The sequence below is a fragment of the Echinococcus granulosus genome (genome assembly GCF_000524195.1).
Source record: "Echinococcus granulosus chromosome Unknown EG_S00066, whole genome shotgun sequence".
Taxonomy (NCBI): domain Eukaryota; kingdom Metazoa; phylum Platyhelminthes; class Cestoda; order Cyclophyllidea; family Taeniidae; genus Echinococcus; species Echinococcus granulosus.
Window position 1 is genome coordinate 272135 of NW_020170446.1, and position 26364 is coordinate 298498.

The 26364-nt window shown below is 39.7% G+C and overlaps 2 protein-coding genes across 2 annotated transcripts in view; both read left to right on the plus strand. All coding sequences in view use genetic code 11, as the record gives it.

Annotated features, from left to right (window-relative positions):
• Positions 1-2341: 2341 nt before the first annotated feature.
• Positions 2342-3744, plus strand: EGR_06951 (BR serine/threonine-protein kinase; the record flags this gene model as incomplete). Its single annotated transcript, XM_024496200.1, has 3 exons — positions 2342-2423; positions 2476-2611; positions 3624-3744. 3 exons carry the CDS (start codon positions 2342-2344, stop codon positions 3742-3744), a joined length of 339 nt encoding a protein of 112 aa, XP_024349403.1.
• Positions 3745-13833: 10089 nt separating this feature from the next.
• Positions 13834-26364, plus strand: part of EGR_06952 (BR serine/threonine-protein kinase 2) — a gene marked incomplete at both ends in the record, with an annotated part of 14686 nt that continues 2155 nt past the window's right edge. The window contains 7 exons of the mRNA XM_024496201.1: positions 13834-13881; positions 14391-14599; positions 15418-15582; positions 18622-18722; positions 20390-20513; positions 24243-24747; positions 25267-25550. Coding sequence (XP_024349404.1) covers positions 13834-13881; positions 14391-14599; positions 15418-15582; positions 18622-18722; positions 20390-20513; positions 24243-24747; positions 25267-25550 — 1436 coding nt within the window. The remainder of the gene's footprint in view (positions 13882-14390; positions 14600-15417; positions 15583-18621; positions 18723-20389; positions 20514-24242; positions 24748-25266; positions 25551-26364) is intronic.

The window sequence follows — 26364 nt, forward strand, 5'->3', positions numbered from 1 at the left end:
CATTTTTGGTTTCCATCTCCGATGCTGCCACCGCCACCTGTACTGCTATCGTGCATCGAGAATTTTACACCATTCTCTTACCGGAACCAAACCTTTACCACTGCCAGTGTCACTGCCCCAACCACCACCATTGTGCAATTTGCGCGAGCATCGATTTAGATTTGTTGAACAATGACATGCATTGTGGAGACCTGACGACTGTCTCAATTACGGGTGTGGCAATGACAAACCGAGTAAAGGCGGTGGTCGAGGCGTTTATTCCACTTTCTTCGCGAAGTAAGGAATGGAACAATCTAGAAGTTCGGGATGGTGTTTGACTGTATGTTGACCTACGTGGGCATTTGAGTCTCCATCGGATTGCACTTCCCCGCGGCGAAGTGGACTTCGGGTCATGTTGATAGCCTCTCAACTCCTCTCCACATTAGTGATACATGGTCTGCCACATTGCCTTGCCTTATCACGTCTTCGGGGAAGAGTCAGGGCGCTGCACTGGTGGCAGCGGCAAGCAAAACCAATCCAAAAGTACATCTGCCCTGATCCCTGTGGGCGAATGCCACACCTTAACGTGAAATCTGCTTCTGATGGGTTAGGAGTGACAACTATCTGGCCATGACCCGATCCCGTGTTATGTGGAAATGCCAGTAACAAGTGAATTGACAATAGACTCGAATCACTTGGAGTCATTCGCTGTGGAGCTGTCTACTGTGCCTGTGTGAAGATGCCAATTTAGTGATCAAGTGGGACCTCTCGCACGTTTCTACCAGCTGTATGGAACCCAGGTAAACAAATGGATGGAGAGGCGGATGGATAAAGAAATGGGCTAACAGCAGCACTGAACTAGGAGCAAAGTGTCAAGGATTAAAAAGTGGAAAGCATTAGACCCGCAAAACTATTTTGGATGGTGTCTTTTATTGGGTGGTTCTGATTTCACTCCAGTGTCCTTACGGATAGCTACTGACGTACGAGAGAGAGCGTGGTCTGGTCCTGAGAGGTATGGGACCGGTACATTGGGATTATGGAGTCTCGTCAGTAATGTTGGGATGAAATATCCTTCTCACTCGAAAGAACACTCAGAGATTGACGTTTCCAGTTTGGGGGGAGTTTTTGAAAACCCATGTACACTGTGATGGCCAATGTGGGAGATCGACAAGATGGAACGTCGGGAACGAAGCTTAGAAGATAATTTATTTGCGGTAGGTTGATAAATGCCTAACAGTATGTTGAAGTAGCCGGACATAGGAGCCCCCGCAGCTAGTGCTTCTCCTCGGTGGAATAACCTTCAGGTTGTGTTAGTAGCCCTGTAGCTCTTCTCAATGTTATTAACGTACGTTTTTCTGCACAAATTCGACTTATTACAACTTCAAGGTCGATCTGAAGTGCTACACTGGTGGCAGTGGCAAGCAAACCCGGTTTCATTGTCTGATTAGCAATCGTTAACATTACGGGAGAGAAACATCTGCTGAAGATGACTGAACTTGCAAAAGACCCAACAAAAAGCTACAAGTTACAGCCTCCCTTTCGCTTATCTCTACTTTTTGCTCCGTAAAAGGTTGTTACTGATGTGAAGCGACACCTGGTTTGAACTACCGGGAAGATCCACGAAACCCCTTCATGACACTGCTTACGTACACTTGCAGCCCCTGCCTTCCAAATGGAGCCAGGATGTACGGCCTGTAGAAAAAATTAAAACTATGTGTCATCGTGGAATAGATGCTGTTAGCTCTGTGCAACTGCTTTAAGTGTATCCTTTATTAAAAATCCATTGACTTTATAATCAGTTACTCCTACTAGTACACTGAAGCAAACAATGCCAACTAATTGAATCAAAGTCACTTAAATTCTAAAATATCACTTGTTTTCAAAAGACGAGTACTTCGCCTATATGAACTGAATGCTCCTATTATCCAACCTATAAATGCTTACAAATATTTTACGAAGAAAAAAATTGGAAAATAACACTAGTTTTAAGACTCATGAGTGCACAATATTAACAAAACTTAATTTAACTACATGAATATGAAACCCAAATTTTCTACTTCTTTGCGTTAGCCTGATTTATTCCTAATGCTTGATTGACTGAACTGTAGACCCTCATAAAACCAATTATATTTTAAACTTTTAAACTCTTTAGGGAAAAACTTAATGAGAATAAAATGTTGTAGGAATTATTTTGTTGAAGTGTATCAAGTTGCATCACTTGCCCTCAAAGTATAATTTGTGCGTATTTTGAGATACTCGTGCCAATGTATCTGTGCAAAACAGGAATATCATCTGTACGAAAGCACTAAATTTCTAATCTTACAAATTTGCAAAATTAAGGATTGATTTTGCTTGAACGACAATGTCTCGGCGTGGGCAGGCCAGGGAGGATCAGTACGTTGGTCCTTACCGCTTGGAGAAAACGCTTGGTAAAGGACAAACTGGTAATAGAGGTTCTAAATTTTTGATAATGAATTTAAGGTTTGGTAAAATTAGGTGTTCACTGCATAAGTGGTCGGAAAGTTGCTGTCAAGATTGTTAATCGTGAAAAACTAAGTGATAACGTTCTACAGAAAGTTGAACGTGAAATCGCAATCATGAAGCTAATCGAACACCCTCATGTCCTCGGTCTGTATGATGTCTATGAAAACAAAAGATACTTGTAATGATGATTACAATGAGTCTATGGTAGATTCCTTATTTTGGAACACGTTTCTGGAGGAGAACTATTTGATTACTTGGTAAACAAAGGCCGATTGTCAACGAAAGAAGCTCGGAAATTTTTTAAGCAGATTATATCAGCTATTGACTTTTGTCATAGTCACTGCATATGGTAAGTAGTTGTAGAATCAAAGAAAAATTTTGCTTACTTCTGGAATTATTTCAAATATTAGGTAATGAATTACCTAATGTATGGCTCTATTTAAAGTTTATCTTATTGAAGTTTTGAGTCTGTTTAGAATTGGATTTTTTAATTTGGCCTCAAATCTTGTACTACAACAACTACAAATACAATTTGCGTTGAGTTGCATAGGGAAATATTTTTAACTTCATCATTTGGTAGTAAAATTTTAAATTATTAGTTATTTTAATTCTGATATGCATGAAACCACCTTTATTGTTGCTAAAGAACCTAAAGGTGTCGTCTGATATAGGTTTCACAGACATTTAACGGTTTTTATGTAGCAAAAATCACCTTAGCTGAGATGCAACAATGCAAGTTTTAATTTATTTTGTTGACTAGAACATTAAAAGTTTGGACAGTGTGTATCTTTAATTAAAGTCCGTTCCAGAGAACATTAGAACTCATGGCTCATGCGGTGCTTTGAATGCTAATTTACCTGTTATGACTTCCATAAATACTTCTTTAGTAATAACTGATCGAAACAGTACGATTTATTTGCACCCCAGAGGGTGTGTTTAATCTACTATAGGGGTGAGTCTCTCTTCCAGACTGGCCAGACCAGAACACACCTCAAACAGAAGATACTTAGTAGACTGTCAATTTTTGTTTTCTGCACAATAACGTTTACGTATCTCTCCTATTGCTTCTTTACCATTGGTTAGGCATTGGCGAACTCTGTGAATGAAGCTTTTGTCATTTGATCATGCAATGAAATAGCTGCATTCATTCAATTTTTTAGTCACAGGGATCTAAAACCGGAGAACCTTCTACTGGATGATAAACTAAACATTCGAGTTGCTGATTTCGGAATGGCTTCATTGCAACCAGAAGGATCGCTGCTAGAGACGAGTTGTGGGTGAGTTAGGAAGGACATGAAAAATTAAGCTATCCATTTCTCTAGTTAATAATGCTATCCTTATTTTCTCACTGCAGCTAAATCGCTGACATTAAATGGCTTTAAGGATAATTACATACCAATTTTATGATAATACTGCAGCCATAATTACCGAAGACAACAGCACATCAAAAGTAAAAATTTCAGATTTTTATAAAATGGACTGGAACATAACATATATCCAAATTTGTCGTTTAAAATGCTGGACTATGAAATAAAATTTGATAGATGGTTAGTGTTAGCTCATTAAATGTCACTCACTGACGTCGGGAAATATTAAAAGTATTTTTTTCCTTCAGCTTTGAGTTAGCTACTAGACGAAGTCAAGGTCTCCTTTGTGTGTCGGTATGACCTCTATTTTTGTGGCCTGGATTTGTGATTTTGCCACGGTCAAGGCACTAAAAATTAATTAACCTTGTTTAACTCTATTTCATGGACACATTTTAAAGGGGGCATTTGAAGGGAGTGGACAGGTTTATGTCCATCCTGTGGTATGATAACTTAAGGCACACTGTGACATGCCTTGGTTGTGACGTAAAACCGGAGGGTCATGTCAAACCCATGATTGGGTGAGTAAGGCCTTTTTAAACCACTTGGAAATGCCATTTTGTATTTACTGCGATGGCATGGACTAGACAGGTTGCCAAGAGTGACAAGGCCCAAATTTGGAAGCGTTGGTGACAAAAATTGACTTCCTTTCAAACCGAATTGTGAAGTCAAATCAATGTGGTAGATCGTTTAATCAACCGGAGGATTTCGTTTTCCTTTTGACATTTCTTCATCTTGGGGATTATTTTAATAAGATTTTGCTGACATCCTTTTTTATGAGGAAAAAGTATTTTAAATATTAGGAAAGAATGTTACAAGATAACTGAAATAAATTGTCTCGTCTACACAGGCTGACTGGATGATGAGTGAACGGTTATCAAAATTTATTCAATCCTTCACTATTTTATGGTCATTTAATGATTTGGTCATTTATTTCAACTTTCTAGAGGCTTTTAAATAGCAAAAGTGAAGGGTCAATTAAGGTTACACAGGGTCAAAATTTTGAATGTCGGACGCGTATATTGCCCTGCCAACCCCCATTCCCTGTTTGAATCCTGGAGCTTCCAAGGTTGCTATGCTTTTAGTAATGATGGAAAACATTAAAATTTGATCTTTAGTCAGCGTTAATGTGTCTTTTTAGTTGAGGAAGACTGCTATTCCACAATGTCACACAACTTACCCATCGCCAGATGAATTAGGAAATACCTACCGGAGAGTTTGTCGGTGATGCAAATAACAGTAACCCATCATTTTGTGCTTGGTAGGTGGCAAGAATATTCTGGAGCAATACGAAGGGGCATTGTCTCCGTGATTGTCTATAAACCTTCTTATTGGACAGGAAATACATCGTTTCCCTTTTATTAATAATAAAAGAAAATTAGGTAAAGTTAGGCACTCACTTGACAGCTCTGAAGAGCTAAAGCCTCTTTGAATTGCCAGCACCAGGACGCACTTTACATGGGGGTATCAATACATTTTTGACATCATTAAAACCAAATGTAAACAATTCCACTATGAAGGCTAACCTTTGCCCAACAATGCCTGCCCTCTCAGATGGCAAATGACTGAAGCCAGCACTGAAGAGTGGGAGATGAATTATTTGCTCCCATGAAACTCCCACATCTATTAAGGAGTTGGTTTTTCTCAAACAAATCATCTGCGCCTTGAGTTTAAATTTCGTACAGGCCAAAACTTATGGAGTGAATCCAATGGCAACGGCTGTGGGTAGCAGAATTTCAGGGGAAAAATAGACTACCACCACAGCTATCCCGATGTTCCACCCTTTCCCTAGCTTTAGTAATGTCAAAAATTGTAAAAAAAAGGAAAAAATAATCATTTTTCATGATTCGAAAAAAAATTGTGCAGCTCTTTTGCCCCCTTTTATTTCAACTCATCTCCTTGTAATACACGAGTTGGTGAAAACAGCTGTCATAATCTGAATGAAGTGCACATGTCACTTTTATGTGACGCTGGTAGCGAAAGTGGAAATATGAATAGATAAAGTCAGTTGCCACATTTGGAGCAAATAACTTACTAAACTAAATATCTTTTAGATGGGAAAATAGTTGTCATTTTTATTACGGAATCTTTTTCAGCATAGTATTCTGGCTAATTTTCTGGTGAATTTTCCGTTTTCTGATTGGTCAAAAATCGTTTGTGAGAAATCAAGCCGTTTTTGGTGTTCCTTCAGTACTGACAGGAGCAAAACACAGAGAGGTTACATTTTGTCTGAAAATTTTTGCGACAGATTGGCGACACTTCTTTCGTGGGAGCGAAGTACCAGGTAAACACTTACATCGGTTGAGCGCGTCTTAGGGAATAACTTATTTTAAAATTAGCAAATGTTATCAAAGCATGTGGGCTTTTGGTGGAAGTATTTTTTTATTTAAAAAAGGCGAGAAGAGTTTCAATTCCGACGTCGCTTGTCACTACCCGTTCGCTTACCATTTGCATTTGCCCAATCCTGGAGTTCGTTCGCGTTCTGATGCGACTATTAGCCTGTCATTAATTTTCGTTAATAATTAATCCCCCAAGGCTTGCCTAGCCAGTCCAATCAGTGCATCCAGCCTTTCTCCTCCTATCTACACGCATTTCCAGCCACTGCCCATTTCTACCTGTTCAATTAACAAGGCCAGCTTGGAGGCGGAACTGGAAGATCCATATAACTACATCCTGCAGTTTCTAGCCTTTCAAAACTGGGCTCTTACAATGACTGGCAAAATTCTGCATGCTTCCTAAAAAAAGATCGGTGCAGTTGGAGGCGATTTCTTGTGAAAGGCAGGCATCCTTGATATGGCAGTGAAGATAAGACCTTCACCGAAATCGCCCAATCGGGTATTTGCATCGCTTAGAGTACTTTTGATTCCGGCGCTCGGTGCATTTGCCCCTTACAATAAACACACAAACCATTCCTTTTGTTAGATTATTCACTAAACGAGTTACAGTTTTGCATTTCCTAAAGCCTTCGCCACGAAAGACTTCTCGAATGCAATCCTTTTTCCCACGATCGCATGCCCTTCATCAATGGTTATGTCTTCCAGATGAGGCAGTCACGAGTTTGCACTACTGCCCCCATGTCAAAAGTTGGTAGATTCAAGGCTCGTTTAAATGAATCCGGTTAGCTTCTGCAAATGACGATTTTACACATAAATGCGAAAGCCGTTTCCATGAGGCCAAATGAAGACGGTAGCTGTGGTGATTGAGGAGGGCAAGGGCGATTCCTTGCAAGTGCCCGGTTTTTGGATCAAATCTGTCATCTACACTTAGGAGCCGATCACTTCATCTTAATGTCAATTTTTTTATATATTTAAGGTAATCGATGCAAGTTTTTATTCATTTATTGCCCCTAGCTCCCGTTTGTTGAAGCAGGCTCACTGAATCCACGCAGACACTTTTTCGATGCTATCCATTTGTGTCTGAAACAAGATGAAATAAGACAAATATTACTCTTTACTGGTGTAAGAATGCTAACAACTGGTGTTTATTATGGACCCTACCAACCGCCTTTGTACCGCTATCAACGAAATTCAAATATGAAGGCAATCCACCTTTCCATATTCCCTCACGACATGCTCTAGATGTTCAATGGACGCTTGACTTATGCTTCTTACCCCCCTAATTGCAATCGAATCTATCCTTCTGAAAGTGTACGTTCTGTTGTTTGAAATGACGAATCCGTAATGCACGGTTCCTGTCCCTACTACCTAGGTGCGACTACGAGTTTTGGCATGCGTTCGTCCCATCCAAAGTTGTGTTTTTGGAGCCTCGAAGAGCCTGCGCATGCATGCAGGTTTTATGTCCGACTGCCCGTTGACACATTTATAATGGCATTTCAAGTATAAATTAATTCATTCACCACGTAATAAAAAAGGCCTATCACTGAGACTGTCGTTGCCGTGACCTGTCATTCCCTCTTCTCCTCCTATTTTTTGCCTCCATAAACCTATTTTGAGGACTGCTTAACGTTCATGTATATTACATTAGAGGAGGGAGAAAGTGTAAAACACACTTCTCAAGTTGAAAAGTTAGGAAAATTAAAATGAATTAGGGTTGGTTAATAGGAGCTTGGCACGGCCAAGCGCTCTGATTGCGTCAAGCCAGCGGAGCTGCCTATATATGAGGCGAAAAACAAAACGCTCAGTAAGTTGATGCAAAAGGACGACGAGTTGCCTCTATCAAAGTGACTCAGCCAAATGGATGATTGGTCCAACTCCACCTGGGAGTAATAATTGAATAAAAAAGTTGTTGATACGTTAGGATGAAGGTCTCTTCTTTGCTTCCTTAAGCCACCAGAAAAGAATAACCCCCTCCGTTCCACCAGTTCCATCCCCATCCGGAATGGTAGTGTGGCGTTCGAGATCTTGCCAAATGCGCAGAAAGGCATGTAAGCATGGCATCAAAGATGGTTACCGAAAACTGAGAAGATCGCGTTGGTAAATAAAACAAACACACTTCCCGGTGTGTCTTACGCAAACAACGTAATGATGCGCTAATCTTCTGAGATGCCCAACCGCGCAGCTGTTGTGCCTAATTGGATTCCAAAAGTTGTCCTTTCCTGCTTGACTAGCACCTCAAATGATAGGAATTGTATGGTTTATAGTGTGGTCAAAAAATAATCTCCCCTCCGGGTCGTAATCAACATCCGAATTAGAATGGATGAACATACTACTTACTGCCGTACTAGTATGGTCCGGGAATCATGCTGCGGGGCGGAGGTCCATCCATGTGGAGATTTAGGCGCCTGTGTGGATAAACAAGATATTCAGCTACTTTAAAATAAGACGAAAACTTATTCTATATGTATCTTTCCTCCAAGACAGAATTTTTCAAGTTTTATAATTTAAAATAAATTTTAAATGCGGCTGAGTCTGCGGCAATTCCTGCGTGATCTGTAGCGAAAAAGTGACAGTTGCTACTATGTCACGAATCAAATGCTCCACCATATTTGTTTAATTACACTAGCGATGCACGTCTAGTTTTAGTAGCACGGGTTCTCCTTTTTTCGGTAGATCTGAACACGATACATGATGCCTACGCCATATTTTATGCTCCTTTTTTCCCCAACCAAGGGAAGAATGTAAAGTGGGTTGAATCAAATTCACTTTTTCCCTTTACATGACCTACATCAAAGCTAGAAAGTAAATTAATCGGAATTTTTCGCCTTTTGTTGCGACGTAATGCTCTCCTCCCCCTTTCTTGCATCAATTGTGTCGTTTCGACTTAGTCTATGCCTAATGATGAGGCCCAAAATAGTCTACTTTTGCATATTGTAATGGTTTGTAGCATGTAATAGATGTTTTGGGGAATTTTTGCGTAGTATAGACGCTGTGCACCTGCGAGTGGGCTTAACACCCAAGATTGCGCGATCCGGTGCTGCAAAATTTATACCATGGACAGATTACTGTCGCGGACAAAAATGCTTCGGACATAGCATCATTTCGGATATCAGAAATGGCGCTATCCTTTATTGTTACAAAAACGAACCCTATTATCTGTACTAATATAAGTGCTCCAAATGCCTGTACTTTTATTGTTGGGCGCTTTTAGGGGCCTTGCACGTTCTAAAAAGTTATAGATATCTTTAACTAATTAGATGATTAGTTTTGAGGCAAATATTTCTTTATGAAAAAGTAAGGCGCTTTAGGGGGCGAAAGAATTGTGTTGATGTGGTAAATTTACATTCAGTACGTTTGTTTCGTTGCTAGATGTTGCTACACGACAATCCTTCTGATAAGTGTTTTCTTGGTCCACGCATTTTCCGTAAATCATAATATTTTTTACTTCTGAGAAAACTATTTTGCGCCAAATTTCTTGCTGTAGGAAATACCTATAAGCACCAAAGAAGTCATTAAATTATCTATGCTTAAATCATTTTACCAAATGAAGGAACTTACAATATCCAGTTCCGGTGGAATTTTTCGCAAAATTACTGATTATTCTCACTGTAAAAGGGTGGACTGTTAGGCAATATTTATTTTTTCTGCAAAAAAATAATATGTATACCTACCATGGAACGACTAATTTTTAGGTCGCCCCACTATGCATGTCCGGAAGTTATACGGGTAAGATGGAATGCCAAGCAAATAACCCCAACTTGTTGTCCCGCATGGCATGCGTTGTTTGTGCCCTTTTTAATACTGCTCTCCCTCACCTTCTCTCTCTCTCTCTCTCTCTCTCCTTCCCTTTTTATCTTGTAACGCGGTTTTTAAAACTCTACCAGTACATTACTACCGAAATGCTAAGTTTTTTAGTTTTTGTCTCCATATTGTGACCTAATTACTCTAGGCTCTTAATTTCGACAAAATATACGTGCAGCATATTCAAATTTTATCAGTACGTGCATAAAACACAAGTAAAGGAGATTTGGACTTTATTTCAGACACTAGCGCACCACACTTCTAATGAAGAGTCTCACTTAAATAAATTACGCGATTTCTCACATTAACTTGCAGAAAACGATTAAAACAAAAAGACTGCTGAATTACTTTGTTTTAATCATGTTAGGCCAGTCTTGTTAGATGTCACAAAAACAAAATTTCAACGCTTTATTTGGGGCCTTGCAGAGTTGCCGAGATACCCACATCCATCAACGCTGCGTTCATTCGGCATGACTCCCTTTTTCTCACTTTTTGCGTGATTATAATCGGGTTTTGAAAAAGAAGTGTACTTTGTTTCAATTGTAAGTATGGATGACTTGTCCCATCGGATAGCATCACTTGTCTTTCCATGATGGTTTGAAGAAAAATTGACTCAGAGGAGTACACTTGTTTGGCAAAGTTTTGTCTTCTAATTGGGTGATAGTTTCGCTACATAAAATCTGTTTTTAGTGGAGTATTTAAAACATTGTGCCTACAAAGTGGACAATTGTAAGTAGTTACGAACAAAAAGAGAATGATAATGCAAAAGCTACTTTGAAGAACTTTGCTGCTAATTTTTACCAATAAGGGAAACACTTGTTGCAGCAGAACTTCTATTTAATTAATGATTTGAGGTAGAGTGCACGCACGGGAAAGTTAGCTGTCCGGCAACCGAAGATGGAATCAACGTGAAGGCCGGATCATGGGAGATTTTGGAAGTCTGAGTGCTGGCATGTAAACCAAACTATTGCTCTGTTGCGTCTATCATTCTTAACATCTCCGATAGTAATTCTGTTAATTTTTTTTTGCTCCAGCGAGAAGAAATTTAAATTCAATGGAAGTGATACATCCAGCAGATTCCGATGAGGGTCTTGCGTCACCTCCTTTGTTTGGCAAACTATCAGGTGGTGAAGGATTCCTGTCCTTTTCGCATAAATCCTGTTACAGTCGATTGTTAGAACTACTTGAAATATGTAAAATGAATGTGCTTGTTTATTTGCATGAATTTAAAAACAAGGATGGATAAGTGTTGGACTATCAATACGGCACGCTTTACGGATGTCTCCATTACCTTCCTCCTACTTTCAGTTCATCCTCTTTTTTATCAACCTTTCCTTTTTAAACTGACGAACGTGATTAAAGCTTGGCTGCCCTGAAAAATAAACTTGGCTTGCTTCCAAAGCTTCAAAAACTTTTTTGTCGAATTTGTTCTGTAGGATCTAGGGCTATCATGTGCAATGCCAGAGTGCAAAGCTTTAGAACTAAGTACTTTAATCGTTTACGTCTAGATCAAGCAGGGAAACCAAATGGGCTTTAAATGTTTTTATGGATGACAATAAGCTTTAAAGTCCATCAATTTGTCCTTCACTCCTTTCAAGCGTGACACAAAACTGCGCATGGTATTGTTAGGATTCCTTTTCATCAATAAAGACAAAGCCAAGTTCTTCGCTTAAAAGCTCTGGTTTAAATGCAAAACGTGAAGTAACTTTTTTAATTTCCAGGTATCATATTTTTATTTTCCCGTTTTATTGCCATCTTAACATGTTTGCCACCGGCGTCACGTATAGGTGACGTTTCCGTCATCCATTTTTGATAACTGGTCACCCCAAGTTACACTGTAAACGGATTAATTCTCGCTTAAAAGAAAATTACATTCTGGTTCCTGAGTAGCAGGCTGCAGTGACTAAATTTCCTCTGAGACTCTTGTAGCGAATTTGCTCAAAATCATTTTGAAGGCCTAATTGGAATAGACCGAAAACAAGTCTTCAAACACTTTTCACAAACAAAACGTTATTCGTGATTGAAATCAAAAGTCTTTAGCTTAAATCTCTTCCCTATATTAGTCGGCATTAGCGAAGCGTGGATATTTTTTCCATGGCCTGTCGTAAATCGACAAGGCGTGATTCAGTGCTCTAAAAGCGTGATAGTCAGTTTTTGACAGAGGACCAACAGACGCCGCCTTCCAGCCTGCCCACAGCGCGCAGATGTAATGGAGATAAGTTTCCCCAGAAAGTATTCCTTTATAAATCTTATTGTCTTCCGATATATCAGTGTCGGCTTTGCCTTTCAAGCAAATCTGCAGTACTTAGATAACAACCTCAAGGCTGAATTATGAATAATCGGTGGTGCCCTCGTTTCCGCTTAAATGCTTTCATACTCAACTTATTTTGCACCACGCCGGGTAAAAATAGTCATCATTTGTATTTGGAAAGCCTGTAGGTCTTCTGTTATGGAAAGAAGACGATGGCACTCTAAAGTGCTGAAGAGTTTGCATAGTCAAGTGGTCTTCCGCGTTGGATATTGCAACACAGTCGGTGCTTTTAAAACCAGCCCACATGCTAGGAAATGTGACTACCAAATTTTATAGAGACGAGAAAACATTTGACTGCAACTTCGATGATACAGTTGCATATCGTAGGCAACTCCACAATTGAGGTTTTCAAATTGCTAAAGTCCAGTGCTTTTGAACGCAAAGTTGGAAGGAATCAAAGGGAGCATTCTAAAAGTGAACGTGGCTTTAGTAATCTTTCTGTCATAAAACCTCCTTAAATTAAGCCATTCGGAACTCCTGAGAATGCTTTTGTTTGCCGCTTTCGTTTACAAGTCTCCCCTTGAGGCCATAGTAAGGCATTCAAACAGAGTCTCTTACGGTATACTCATGGTATCACAAAGAAATTTTAAACCTCAGCGGCTGTAGAAGCTAAAAAAAACAAAATTCAAATTCCTCACTGAAGTGCACTTTTTGAAATCCGTGTCCAACGTACTAAGAGTTCAACAACTGCATCCTCCCTTCCATTTCAGGGTGATGAAAACTAACTAGTATATTCTTTCGGAATGCAAATTACAGAACAGCTATACAGGCATGTCATTTCTGAAGTTAATTTTTCCATTTTAATACAACAAAAGTACCAACCTTAATTACTGACCACCGAGACAAAAAGACATGGTCTGGCTTCGCTACCGACCACTGGCCACACACATTCTCCATTGAAGAGATTGTCCAACACCGACTTGAAATGTAGACGGGTTAGTTTAGATGTGGAAAAAAAGTAATGCTCATATATAATGCCCAAAACAGTCATATGTCTTTGGAAAGAGAATATTTGGCCGTAAGAGAGGTAGAGAGAGAGAGAGAGAGAGAGAGAGGAGTAGACGATCTGCTTCCTGCGTGACTCCCCTCGGAATGGTCTTTTTCGTTAGGATTTATTTCTCCCCAGACCTTTTTATTGTACTGTTCTTCTCCACTCTGTACACTTTTTTGTTGGAAAAATGGACTCTCCAACTGTTTAACACCCCCATGTCGTCCAACTTTTTGCCCTCGAACGAGCTACCGACTTTCTATGTTCGCTCCAGTACCTTTGCTTGTTCTAAAGCAAATTTCAAAAGGACAGCTAACCAGAAGGTGGAAATAGTTCTAAAATATTATTTTCTAATCCTACAAAAGCCGTTTTTTTCCTGATGAGAAGGATTCGGGAAAAATTGTCTTATTTTATGCCTGCCTTGTTACTGGGACAGAAGTATGGTTTTTTCCCTCGGTTCTAAAACGATATTTACTAAGATGAGTTGAATTTGGGAGTGAGTATGTCAAGTTAAATCCTAATTTGATATTTAGTTTGGTTTTTTTCCAGGGTGAAAAGTATGACGGTCGGATGGCTGATGTCTGGTCGTGTGGCGTCATTCTCTACGCCCTACTAGTGGTAGGTCGCATTTCATGAGCTACCTCAGCCCACTTAAAAGCCGATTAACTCCCCTCCCTCTCCACAATAAATAATCTTCCATTCTTTCATAAAGCATAACAATCGTTTAGTAAAGCCTAGGGGAGCTGCTTACAAGGGTTGTGGAGGAATGGACGAGTAAAAATCCCCGGATTTAAGAAACCATTCATGCATATTTCGGTCTGTAGGTTTTTCTGTGCACTGAAGGAAAGACAACGGGGTGGATCTTGCCACCACTTTCTGCGCTTACCTTCAAATATTTTGGATTATTTCACCTTGCAGAGGCTGCCTTTTCCTTTTATTAATTAAAGCCGAGATAGTCATGTCAGGAGCATCTCTTACCACAAATTCCAAGAAATAATCTTTTTATCCTGATTTACAACGTAACTATTTTAACTAGAAGGTTCCTAGAAAGAGTAAGAGAGGAGTCTCTAGGCCCGAAATATGAGAGTGGATTTTCGGCTTCATGTACTACTGTCCCTTTAATTTAGGGTGCTCTTCCCTTTGACGATGAAAATCTACGCAATCTCCTGGAGAAGGTGAAAAAGGGAAATTTCCTAATTCCTCCATTCGTTCCTCCCGACTGCCAAGCCCTCCTCCGAGCTATGATTGAGGTCGATCCTAAGAAAAGAATATCGGTATGTTTGGTTGCTAGGCAACCAACAATGACATCTAATAGTCATTTTGAGCCAAATGCGCTGTTAATTGCACTACTCTCAAAAAAAAAAACATTATTTAAAATTGAAGGGTAGCAGTTTTTTTAAACGAAATAACTATTTCACCTCTTTATGAATATGAAAGTCCTGCCCATTCTTCATTTTGTAGCTCAAGGACGTCCTTGAACATGCGTGGGTGACTAGGTATGTTCATTGAGGAGAAAAGGAGATATATGTTGCTTAAGCTTGCCTTATGACTCGGTGAATCTGTGTAGTGTCGAATTCCTCGGAACTAGTCATCCGCCAACTGATGAAGCGCTGTTTCTGCGTCAAGTAGTACACTCTACCCGGAAACTGACATAGGCCTCGCACACAGTGCGTCGTCCCGCCCCGGTTGAGGATTTGGTAGGAAAAGGGTGGAGATGACTTTTAGACTACGTTACCCTGCGTTCGGTCTGACTAGGTTCCCCTTGACGAGACGAAGCAACTGACTCCAACTGTGCCTGAACCCGTTTGTCGTTATTATCCACGGAGAATCGTTACATCCGATTTATTACTTTCCCGTCTTCCAAGTTCGTCTAAGTCTTTTACTCCCAGGGACACATGTGTATACATTTTCACGATTTACGGGTAAAAGGTTAGGAAGCTGGCAGTTGAGAGCGAATAGAGGGAGACAGATAATTTAGATTTCATTGTTATTGCTTGAACCAGCATTCCCGACATTCCTGCCCGGGCCATCATTAAATAAATGCAAAGCCCTGCAGAAAAACTTTGCTCCCAAACTGGGCTGGAATGGATGAATTGAATAGGGAGGTTATAAAGGTTAAAGTTCAAAATGAGACGTAGTAGCAATTTTTTTTAGTGATCAGGAACCTCCGCTACAAACAGAACTTCCAATGTCTCAGGCTGTGCAAACCTCCATCATTCCATCTCGTGAAGACGTCGATCCCGATATTTTCGCCACTATGACCTCCTTGCAGTGCTTTAGAAATGAGAGCAAACTCTACGATGCCCTGCTTTCACCCTTGTAAGTTTTCTTTGCCTAAACGCTTAAAGCGTGGGCTGTCAGGCTGCCATTCAAAAGTTTCCCATCCCCAAGTGCCCCTTTGATAAAAAATTGGTCCTTTTGTGGTGCACGAATGCTCCAGCACTTTAAGGTCTAGTGCTTTTTTATAAATTTAATGAAATCGCATGAACTGAGTAGATTTTGGGTCAAGCTCTCGCCAGGCTGAAGATATTTCAATGCGCAGGCGCCAACTAGACCCGTTCTATGGCCTCTGGTTCTGCCACCTACACATCTGAAGGGAGTAATGAGGCTAATGAAAGATGTTTAACTTATTTATGTCCCTTCACAGTTATTTATCAAGTCCCGGAGGCGTTGATGAGACCTTATTTCGAGCCTATCTAGGTATATATATATACACGGTTTAACTGCGCAAATTTGGGCTCGTAGCAGTTTTGGCTGACCGTGACTAGGGAGGTTCCTGTGATGAGTTTATGAATGTTGCATGAACATTTAAAACGCACACGATTGTTTATACCGCAGACATTTGAAGTACCGACACCCGTCGGTATATCGGTAGGTCACTCCCCCATCCACTGTCGAACACTTACCATTTATTTTCACTCCACACTAGTTGAAGCTTCTAAGCAAAGGGGTGGTAGCCATATACACTAACAAATGATGATAACCTTCAAGAATTACCAATACACTTCATCCACTGCTTCTGGATGGATCCACTTACCCTCCGCCCCACACTTCTAATGCACACACCGCAAATGCTTGCTCTGTGTGTGTGGTGGATTGTAAACACAAAAGTTTGCCTCCTGAAAATCATCTCGTAGGTGTTCAAGAAAACTTTTTCTTTTGAAATAAGATGGAATGGGACTACTTAGTTCATAAAAAGAGAGTGAACACAAAGCGAAGCAAGACCACATACCGCATACCTTGTAGTGCCACGAAATTGGCTCGTAAGACAACCTCATTCATATTGCACTATAGTTGGAATCCGGGAAGGGAGGGAAGGAAGGCAAGTGAGAGGGAGAGGCAAAATCATTTTCTCTCCTCAGCCCTCGCATTCCCCCGTGATATTTCTTCGAGCTTTAAATGATGAACACCGCCTTTTTGTGGATTCTGATAATCACATGCCAGATAGTATTGGAAAGAAGTCTGAAGTAAACGGAGAGGTTATCACTGCTACGGCTTATGTAGTAGTCCTTCTGCAATCCCTCCTACTTCTTCCTTATAAAAATCCACATTAATGTTTGATTTTCTTGAATTTTTCATTAATTTTCCTTGAAAACAGTTTGTACTATTGTTAAAGGATATTAAACGAATTTAGGAGAGATAAGGTTTTATTGTTTCTCCCTGCTTAATTAAAAAGTGTCATTTTACTTCATTCTTCTGTCAGTGGGAAGTAAATGTAGGGATTTTTGGTCTTAATGAATGGTAGCTAGGGAACTAACGGATGTTAACTTTTTCCTTTTATAGAGTAAGTACTTGGAAGGTGAACTGAACATGCACATCGCAGTGTGGTTTTATACACTTTCTAAATCCACTATCGAGTGGAATACCACTAATGTTTAAGGCGGTTTTTTCTCTCATTACTCAAAAACACCCCAAAAATGAAAGAAGAAGAATGTAAAATGAGCCCTTATCTACAATCAGAACACAAAAATACACATGAATTTTACACCTCCCGGTAGATTGATGAATGAGCATGCGGAATCCAATATTTTTTGATCCCACCTAAAGATGGGCAGTTTTCCACCCTTAATTTGCCTTTCATGAGGGAATAGTTGCACACAGAGTAAAAAATTTTTACTTTCGGTCCTCAAAAGCCCAACTAATTTCTCTAAATTAAGAGTACTTAGTTTTGTTTTGAGGGATTTTCCCTGAAAGTAGAAGACGCAGTTGGCAGTTTCCAATTAATTTCATGATAGAGATAAATTTTAATATCTATCAGACTAAGGTTTTATTTTGCATCGCTTTTGACAGCTCCACGTAGAAAAAGATTTTGAACAAGTTTTAATATGAATCTCTTTTTAAGGTGAAAACAGAATTATCTTTTTTTTCCGTACCCTTTATGAGAAAGTGGTGTAGGAGGTCCGCAAGACAAATGGCTGAACTGTATTTTTAACTTGCCTTGAAACCTACATGATTGTTTTACTGAATCTTTTGGAGCACACAAAATCAGATATGTACTCGGTCTGGTTTTTGAAGGTCCACAATGTGCTACTTAACTGAAAGGCAATAGACTGCTGCTTTTGGGTTTATTCTTGTTATTAAAGTGGGATTTTAAACAAATTTTACAAATGCTAACAATTTATGCCTAATGGGGACAATGAATTGCGTATTTTAGGTTTGACAAAAGGATAGGTGATGGCTAAAGGGTGAATGTATTTTCCAGCCCTCCAATTCAACTGAATGCGTTTGCATCAAAGAAACAACATTTGCGCAGTTGTAATAACTTTACTAGATACCCTTTCGTTAGAACAGCTGCACTAATAGAACAGGGTATTTTAAAACGTTCTTATACCTATATTAGCATCATAGAAACAGTCAGCTAATGTGACGTCGAAGGTTCCTTATTGGGATGTGGTGAGTTTCTCACCATCGTCTCAGGGGGAGGTAAACTACCGCAGTCCGGATGATGTTTCGTTCTCCTAATGTATCTATAACCCTAGCACTATTGAATTTTATTCTAAACAAGAACCTTGTAAAATTATGAATTGCAACAAAATTTTTTGCCATGAACTGGAAAGGGCACGTGGAACTTATTTTGTCACATATATGTGATGATAGTAACGTTTGGCCTTTCGGGTTAACAGTAAATTTTTGTTATGAACTGCTTCTATTTCTGTCTTACAACGATTGCTTACTTCCATGAGATACTAATCAAAGCGTTCATCGCAGTGTTAAATGATTCTCATCTCCTTTAAAACGTACATTTCTGCAAAAAATATTCGGTAAATTGTGTATGCTGTTGATGCTTAAACCCGCCTAAACCTGGCGCATTATATCGTATTTTATGCTAAACATCACCCATTCTTTTTCCTCTTAAAGTCACAATACGGAGAAAGTGATATACTTCCTTTTACTCGATCGGAAGATAAGGAGTCCCTGTTATGAAGATCCCGATGAAATCCGCTCGCGGAGCACTACAGGTGAGGCTAGCACTGCTGCTTTCTTCCCACTGTCTTTTACTAACTCAGTCGGAGATTTAGTCCTGTAAAACGCGAATTCACCACTGCATTTGGGTGTGTAGATTTGTGTGAGGCAGTGAGTCACATCACCTCCTCTACGCCCTTCTGGGAGTTGATGCCTTCATTTGTATCCCTCTGTGTATGTGAACGTGCACGAGATGTCACTGTCCACAGTCATCCGTGCGTGTATATTTCCTGCTCTCTCTTTTCACAAAAAGACAGGCATCATGGTCTTCGGAAATTTTCTATGTTAGAAGGATCATGTATTTTGTACGGACTAGTGCCGGCATAGCATTACCGGTTGGAAATGGTTTTTTGGCCCTCGTCTTCAACCGTTTCCTTGAAGGACGATAATACGTGACTGTAGGATGGTTTAGTCAAGACCCCTTAAATGGTTAAGTAATTTTCCAGGGCGGTTATTTCGATGTGTACCTTTGAATTAGGGATTAGAGACGGTACTTCAAGGTTGGCTGTGCAATTCAAAAAGCATTTTCTCCCTGAGGCGCTCTTTTAAAACACCTCGATGCGTTATTTTCAGCAGTTTTGTACGCCCTCTTAGTGTTGATGCATTTTTCACCCTCGTTCCATTTAATCACTAAAGTATAATTGCTTTTTTCGCCATTTTATGTTCAACGCCTCGTCAGTTGGGATGTGTCCAGTAAAAGGTGAGATACTTTCCCCCTTTCTTCATATTCTCATGTTGCTTAAGAAAGCTTTGATCCTGTGTTGTACTTTACGTGACATTTGATGCCTCACAAATGGTTAGGACTGAAATTGGGGGCCTTATCAACCGCCCTGATTACCGAATCCGTTGTGGGCATGTCTGTCACACATTGCGATGCCCCTAATCTAGCAAGGGCTTTTTTACACAGATACCCAGTCCACTTATCAACGTAGTAAATTGGCTCATATCCAGCTGCGTAAATATATACGCTTCTGCCGGGTTAATGATCCCTGTAGTTAGCTGTGTTGCTGCAGTGCATTGTCACAGACTGTGTGAATAAAACATAACCTACGTTTACCTGGATTTGCCATGATCATTTCTACATTCTTCTGCCTTTATTGAATGATTGCTAAGTCAATATCACCTCAATGATTAAGAGTAATCCTTAATTATTTTTGGATTATTCATTAAAAAGGAGGATTTAAAATTGTCTAGTCTTTCCGGTAAGGCTTAGCAACCTCACGACTCTACTATGAACTGAACCGCGACACAGCGTTTTCTTTGCCAGATTCCTAATTGAGTTCCACATTTGGCTTTATATTTATGCATTAATAAATATGAAAGAAAGAGTTATGATGACAATTGATTGAGGGAATAGCGTATTCTGTTGTGGTCCATTAGAGATTGTTCACAAAATAAGGCAAATTCTAGGAAATGAATATTTGGTGTATTTAGAGTCCCACCGGGGCCCACTTCTTAATGGGATGGTCCCCTTTCAACACATTGTACAAAAGTGCTCAAAAAGGCTTTTTATTCGTAGAGTAATGCGTAATTCCTATAAAATCCGCTCGTGCATATACTACTTATAAAGCAAAAAAGTATTATATAAGAATTTCTGCAAAAAAATCCCACTTAAAATGGTAGAATTCAGCTTAAATTTGTTTTTTTCTTTTTCCAAATCAAGATCCACCACGGAAACGCATCGACAGCCTTAGAATTGGTCTCAACGGAACCGTGCGGCTCTCGTTGGGTGATCTCAGCGAAGGCTCCCCACTAGCCGGTCGTCGTGGTCTGGCAGTACAGAAATTGTAAGTTTTATAAGGAAGAAAATACATACAAACGATTTATTTGTAAAAGTCCTTACTTATCAAGAATTTATGCTCATAGTTTTATTTGATTTGATCGTAAGTATGACCTTTGAAAAAGGCTATCTTTAACTCTCTAAATGTGTTCAAACATGATGTTGAATTTTATTTAATAAAATAATAAATGTGTATTTCCCATCTACTTGCCAGATGCCAAAAAAGATGCTCAATTTGTTGTATAGCTCACTAAAATGCATGTTGGTAGGGTTTAGGAACTGTCCGTGTGGTAAACTTTAATTAAATTCGCGGCTAGTTTCCTTCCATTTTAAAGTCGCATTTCATAACACTGTTGGTGGAGCTTAAATGATGTATGTACACTCAGCTCGTCTAGTTCATCGAATCGGCTTTAACTCAGTAGCAAATTTGCAGAAATTTTACCTCAAATTTGTTGTAAAACCTCTGCAAAGGGTGTGGCAGCATTGCGTCCCACCCAGAAATGCTCTAACAATGGAATTTTGATGATGAGTCACTATGAGATGCATTGCGTTGAGGAAGATTCTCCATTCCGGATACTGCAAAATTTTGGGACAATACTGCAGTATCCTTGTTTTTCCGTCTTGACGACGCAAGCAGTAACAGTGGCACGGTTGAAGCTGTTGGCACAGTTTGGTGGCCATGCCGCCGAGCGGAAGCCAAATCTGCGCATCTGCTTAATCAAAATGCTATAAAACCAGACCGTTTCAGCATTTCTTTACCTTTTTCTACTGCAAACGCATTATTGGACATTCCTGAAAGATTCTCTTCCCACCCAGTGCACACTTCTAAGGCATCCCACGACTCCACACTTCGTAGCTAGACATATATACCTGTTTTATGTATGTGTGAATTGTTCACCTACTAAAGGTCGGAAGACAAGTATGTCTAAGATTTGACTGCTTTAGTAAAATTGGAAATAGTGCAAGAAAAACCTTTTACTCTTCTTTAGAAAAGAGGTTAAATTGGACTTGAGAATCATTTGGAAGTAAGTCGACCTCACTAATTGCACAACACTATACGGGGCAAGACTTGACACATTATAAACTAAAAACTTGCCTGAGAGGACCGCACACCGCGATTCAATTGAAATGGAAGAATGGGAAAGCAAGATAAACTGCCTTAATTGCACCCTCATCATCATCCTTATCCCCTGTACTTTTCCGAGGATAGCTCCTTAAGCTTCGATCGTTCACCACATTCCTTGGCATTGGACAAACATATACGACAAAGGTGGTTCAGGAATACTAAAAAGTACGGTACAGAAGTGGCTAAAATTCGATTCTGCTCTAGGTCCTGGAGGCAAAAATGGGAATTCTCAGTAGGCTTGCGTCACTAACTTGTTTGATTTCGTTATCTTCTTTTCTGATTTATGGTTAGGTACGCTTGTTTATTACTCCCAAGGCAACTAATACGCACAGCAGAATTTATTACTTACTTGGATTCGAGATTATTCCAAGTGGATCCTCATCCTTGAGAGTTGAATCAGGAAACTAGCTTAATTGTTTTTTTCCGCGGGCTTTATATTTGCATTAACCTTGTAAATGCCAAACGACTTGTAGATTCCAACTTACTTAAATTCAACTGCGCCATCACTACCGTAGATGTTTGCTGTTTCGGCTCAGGGAGGCTGAAAATGAGTATTCCTTTTCGCCTCCACTTTGATGCGATCTGTAATTTAACATCACGTGATGTCTTAGCAAAACCGTGTTCAGTTTCGAGTTTGGTAGATCAAATTAATAGCCTGTGTAGAATTCGATTACATTCTAGGGTGCATTTATGAAGTATTATTTTTGAGAAAGTGGGAGATAAACCATACCTTTATTAATGGGATGTTAAGTTTTAAAAATTCACTCTTCACCTGGTAAGCAAAATTAAAATGAAAAAACGGACAATTTTACAGGACCTCACAAGTATTTATTATAGAAAGTGAGTTTCCTAAAATGTCCTTTTAATAGAATAAGAAAGGTGTCCTTCATATCAGCGTAAACTATTCAATTCGGATGCGGCTGTTGTTCCGAGCGTTTTAATCAACCATGGAGAGGCAGTAAAAAGAACCTAACTTGTGGTTTTGTATCCAATTGAGCAAAGAACTTGACAAATCTTTCGATATCTTTACCAAATTTGTCAAAACGACGTTTGGTTTGCGTAGACTTCTCAATATACTGTCAGAGAAGAACAGTGATTGTCTCATATTTCAAATAGTAGCTTGTGCAAGTTTTAATAGTTTTTTTTTTAACTCGTGGTTATAGAGAGTTGCTAAATAAGCTGCTACCGGTGGGACATAAGTCCGGTGCGAACTCCATTTTTATAAGAAATTATGCCTCTAGAAACCAGGGATGAGGCATGCTCTTGTCACCTCCGTCTCTGTCTCACGTTAATTCCTTAAATGTTTCTGTTAAGCAGGGTTATTTAACGCCAAAAGAATGCGGTAATTACTTAGACTTTGTAGAAAGATCATCCAGGGAATGCGGAATATAAAGATGAGAGTAGGGGAGAACCCCTCTTTCTTGCACCTTCCTTCATGTTCCAACTAGAATTCAGAGTGACGCCTCTTAGAGGTGAACTTTTCCGGCAGTATTTGGAATGCGACATGGTTCTTGCTGTCTTGCTTGGTGTTTTGCTGCAACAAAAGTGAACCACACCTCCGACTAATTCACTAATTAAATTCCTTCCTGTTTCTAAGGAAAAATAAGGAGAATGTGAATAGCGTCAAGTCGACGGATCTCAGTTGTAAGTGTTTTTTGGACTTTCAGCTAGCAAATAACTCAATAAACTCAATTTCATCCACACGAGGTACACACACATGAAGCTGGGCTAGTCTTTTGAAGATGATTTAGTATGTGCCATAAAAGCGCAGGATGAGCAGTGAGTAAATTGTTTGAAAATGTCCAATAGTATGTTTGTCCATCCACAGAAAGTTGGACTACAAAAGTACGAGAGGGCAAATGTCGCTTCCCATAGCAAATTAGCCAGGGCTCAATCTAAATTTCACGCTATGTTGTTATAAAGTAACGTGAAAGACGTAAAGGAAAACAAATTGACGGATTTACAGTTTACTGATTGACATTTATCGGTGTATGTGAGTGGAACCCATTCGTTCAGGTTTCACCACAACGTTTCGTAATCAATGTAGATGTAAAAGAATCAAAATATCCTCATGAAAGTTAAACATCACTGGTCGCCAATCGGTGTTAACTTGTCATCAGACCAGCACAACGTTGTAACATTTATGGATGCAAAGCCCTACTACTGCATCGTCCACAGATGCTATATCACTTTGCCCAAAGATGCTACAATATTGGAACTGATTTAAATGAGATTTGGGTAGCAGACAAGTTTGGTTTACACCCGTGTGATTGGTTCAAGTGGAAATGATCTGGTACACGATAGGGAATACCGTAAAGATAGGCTGATGTGCATCTATCCAAGTTTTAAAAACCTTGCTGATAGAGAAATACGTGCCTCTCTAGGTCCTAACAGCTTCAAACAATGCACTTTATTGAGCCATACCCAACACTGCGCAAGTCTTTTAGGCTTACCAAATTCTGTATACGTGGGCTATTCATATAAAAGCGGAATATATGTGCACTTGCAATGTGGCTGTTTACCGCGAATCCATAAAAAGGTATTTTGATTTTAGACTAAGAATGTGATTCGGGTTAAAGTAAATAAATGTTTATTGCGGCTCCGTTTTAGACGAAAACAATCAGCCAGCACCAATCTTGATACTCGCTCGAGTACCCCCGTCAGTCCAATCAGTTCACCTCTGGGTTACGTCCGAGGTCACCTCCGAATGAGTGGCTATGAGGCTTGCAGTCCCATAGAGGAAATCATCGATCAGTACAAAAAACACGTCATTGCATCACCGACGCGTAATCGGGTGGATGCACCGCTGATCATGAGGAAACATCCGAACGTGCATCAGGGCCAGCTTCTCTCCCCATCCCGCAATCAGCAGCGATTCTCGCAGATCCGTCAGTCTGCTGTCCAAACCCCTTCAGAGCTGGTCTCGCCATCAACAGAGCGAAAAAGTACTGTTGGCAGTCCGAATTCACCTACTCCGATTTCTGCGGAAGATGACGTCTTGAGAAAGATTGTTAGTCCTCAAAGCCTCACACATATACCTCGACCCACAGTTGTCTCGGAGGAGAATAAGGATACAACATCGACGAGAGCAGATATTCATAAACTCGAGCAAAAGGTAAATCAACTGGAACTATCGAAATATCGTTTAAATTTATTCTCTCAAAATTAGAAATATTGTTGATGAATATTAAGGAAATCGGCGTTAAGCATTCTTCAATAAGCTATTTGGAACAGTCTGAGAAGAATAAACTTTTACCGTCAAGTGTATAAACGCTAAAATTTTGCTCTTATAAGCTCCTATAACTTTTTGGGGCTAATTTTTTTTTCGCAAGAACTATTGCTAATTAGACTTTGTCATCGTATCCGACTCAGTAACTGCATATTTTAGGGTGGACAAAACCTGTAAGCAGTACAGAAATGCATTCGACTACATTATATAACATTAGAATAAAACAGTATTGAAAAATTGCCCCTTTTTCGGGAAAACCTTGCATTAATGCGAATGCTTTTTTGTTATTTATTATCCGCTGGCATCTGGTAGAGCGGAGGATGTAATACGAATAGCGTTACCATTTGTAGGAGAGAACAAATTGACGTAGTCTATAAACGAATGCATTTGTTTGTTTCATTGTAGAAAACTTGCAATGCTAATGGCAACTCAAAGGAGAGTGCTAATGGCTCCGAGTCTCGGTCGGTAGAGGTATCCGCTGGCACCGCCACTTCTCCGCTCTCGCCACAACATTGGCGTGCCCGACTCAACAGCCTTCGTTTTAACTTTCTTGGCTCACCACGGTTCCATCGAAAGAAGGCGACTGTTACAAACACTCCTCCTGAAAGCCCTGTTGAGTATAACTCCCGACTGGCATTCAAAAATGCATCTCGACGCGGATCTACAGCTACCCCTGAGGTCTCACCCATGTAAGCTTGTTTGCTTATTTCATTCAGCTCATTAGGGTGTCGGTGATAAATCCACCTCCACAGTCCAGATGTTTTTATTATTAGAACATGACACCAAACGCCATTATTTTTTTGACCATTTTATCTATTGCTGGGAAACTGAAAAATCGTAGTTGTCCTTAAGGCCAAAAATATCTTATTTCTGCCTTATTATGTTCAACTCAACCAACTTTTTTACTTTGTGATTCGATGCAACTATCAGCCATCCTAAAATGATTTTATTTTCTAGTCATAAAATGATCAGATAAGAAAAGCTGCGTGTCACCTATACGTGACTTTGGTAGGAAATGCCTTAAGGGGGATGCCTTATACACCTTTTCTTCTTTAATAAAAACAATTTTGTAAAGAGTTCTACCCGCTGTCTTTTTTCACCGTTCTCACGTTATTGCCCCTCTTGCCAGTATTAACCAGTAGATGTTATACACTTATTTGTTTAGGCTTGCAAATAATCCTAATGGATATGTAAAAAAGGATACGTTTCCAGTGACGACAATCAGCTTCCCAAGATAGATTATCCCAGAATATTGAAAATACAAAGTTACCTTATCCTTATGTGGAATAAGGGAAACTAAAACCCATCAATCTGTACATAATTTTCCGAGACATACGAATTAAATTTTGCTTTCCTTTGCAACAATATAAGGGAAATTTTAAAACTAATAACTTGAAATCACTAAAAGTGACTTCTTGATTCCTTTTTACAAGCGTTTACAGTTATTAGGCTCAATGATGGGGGTATTAATGGATGGATGGATGGATGGATGGATGGATGGAT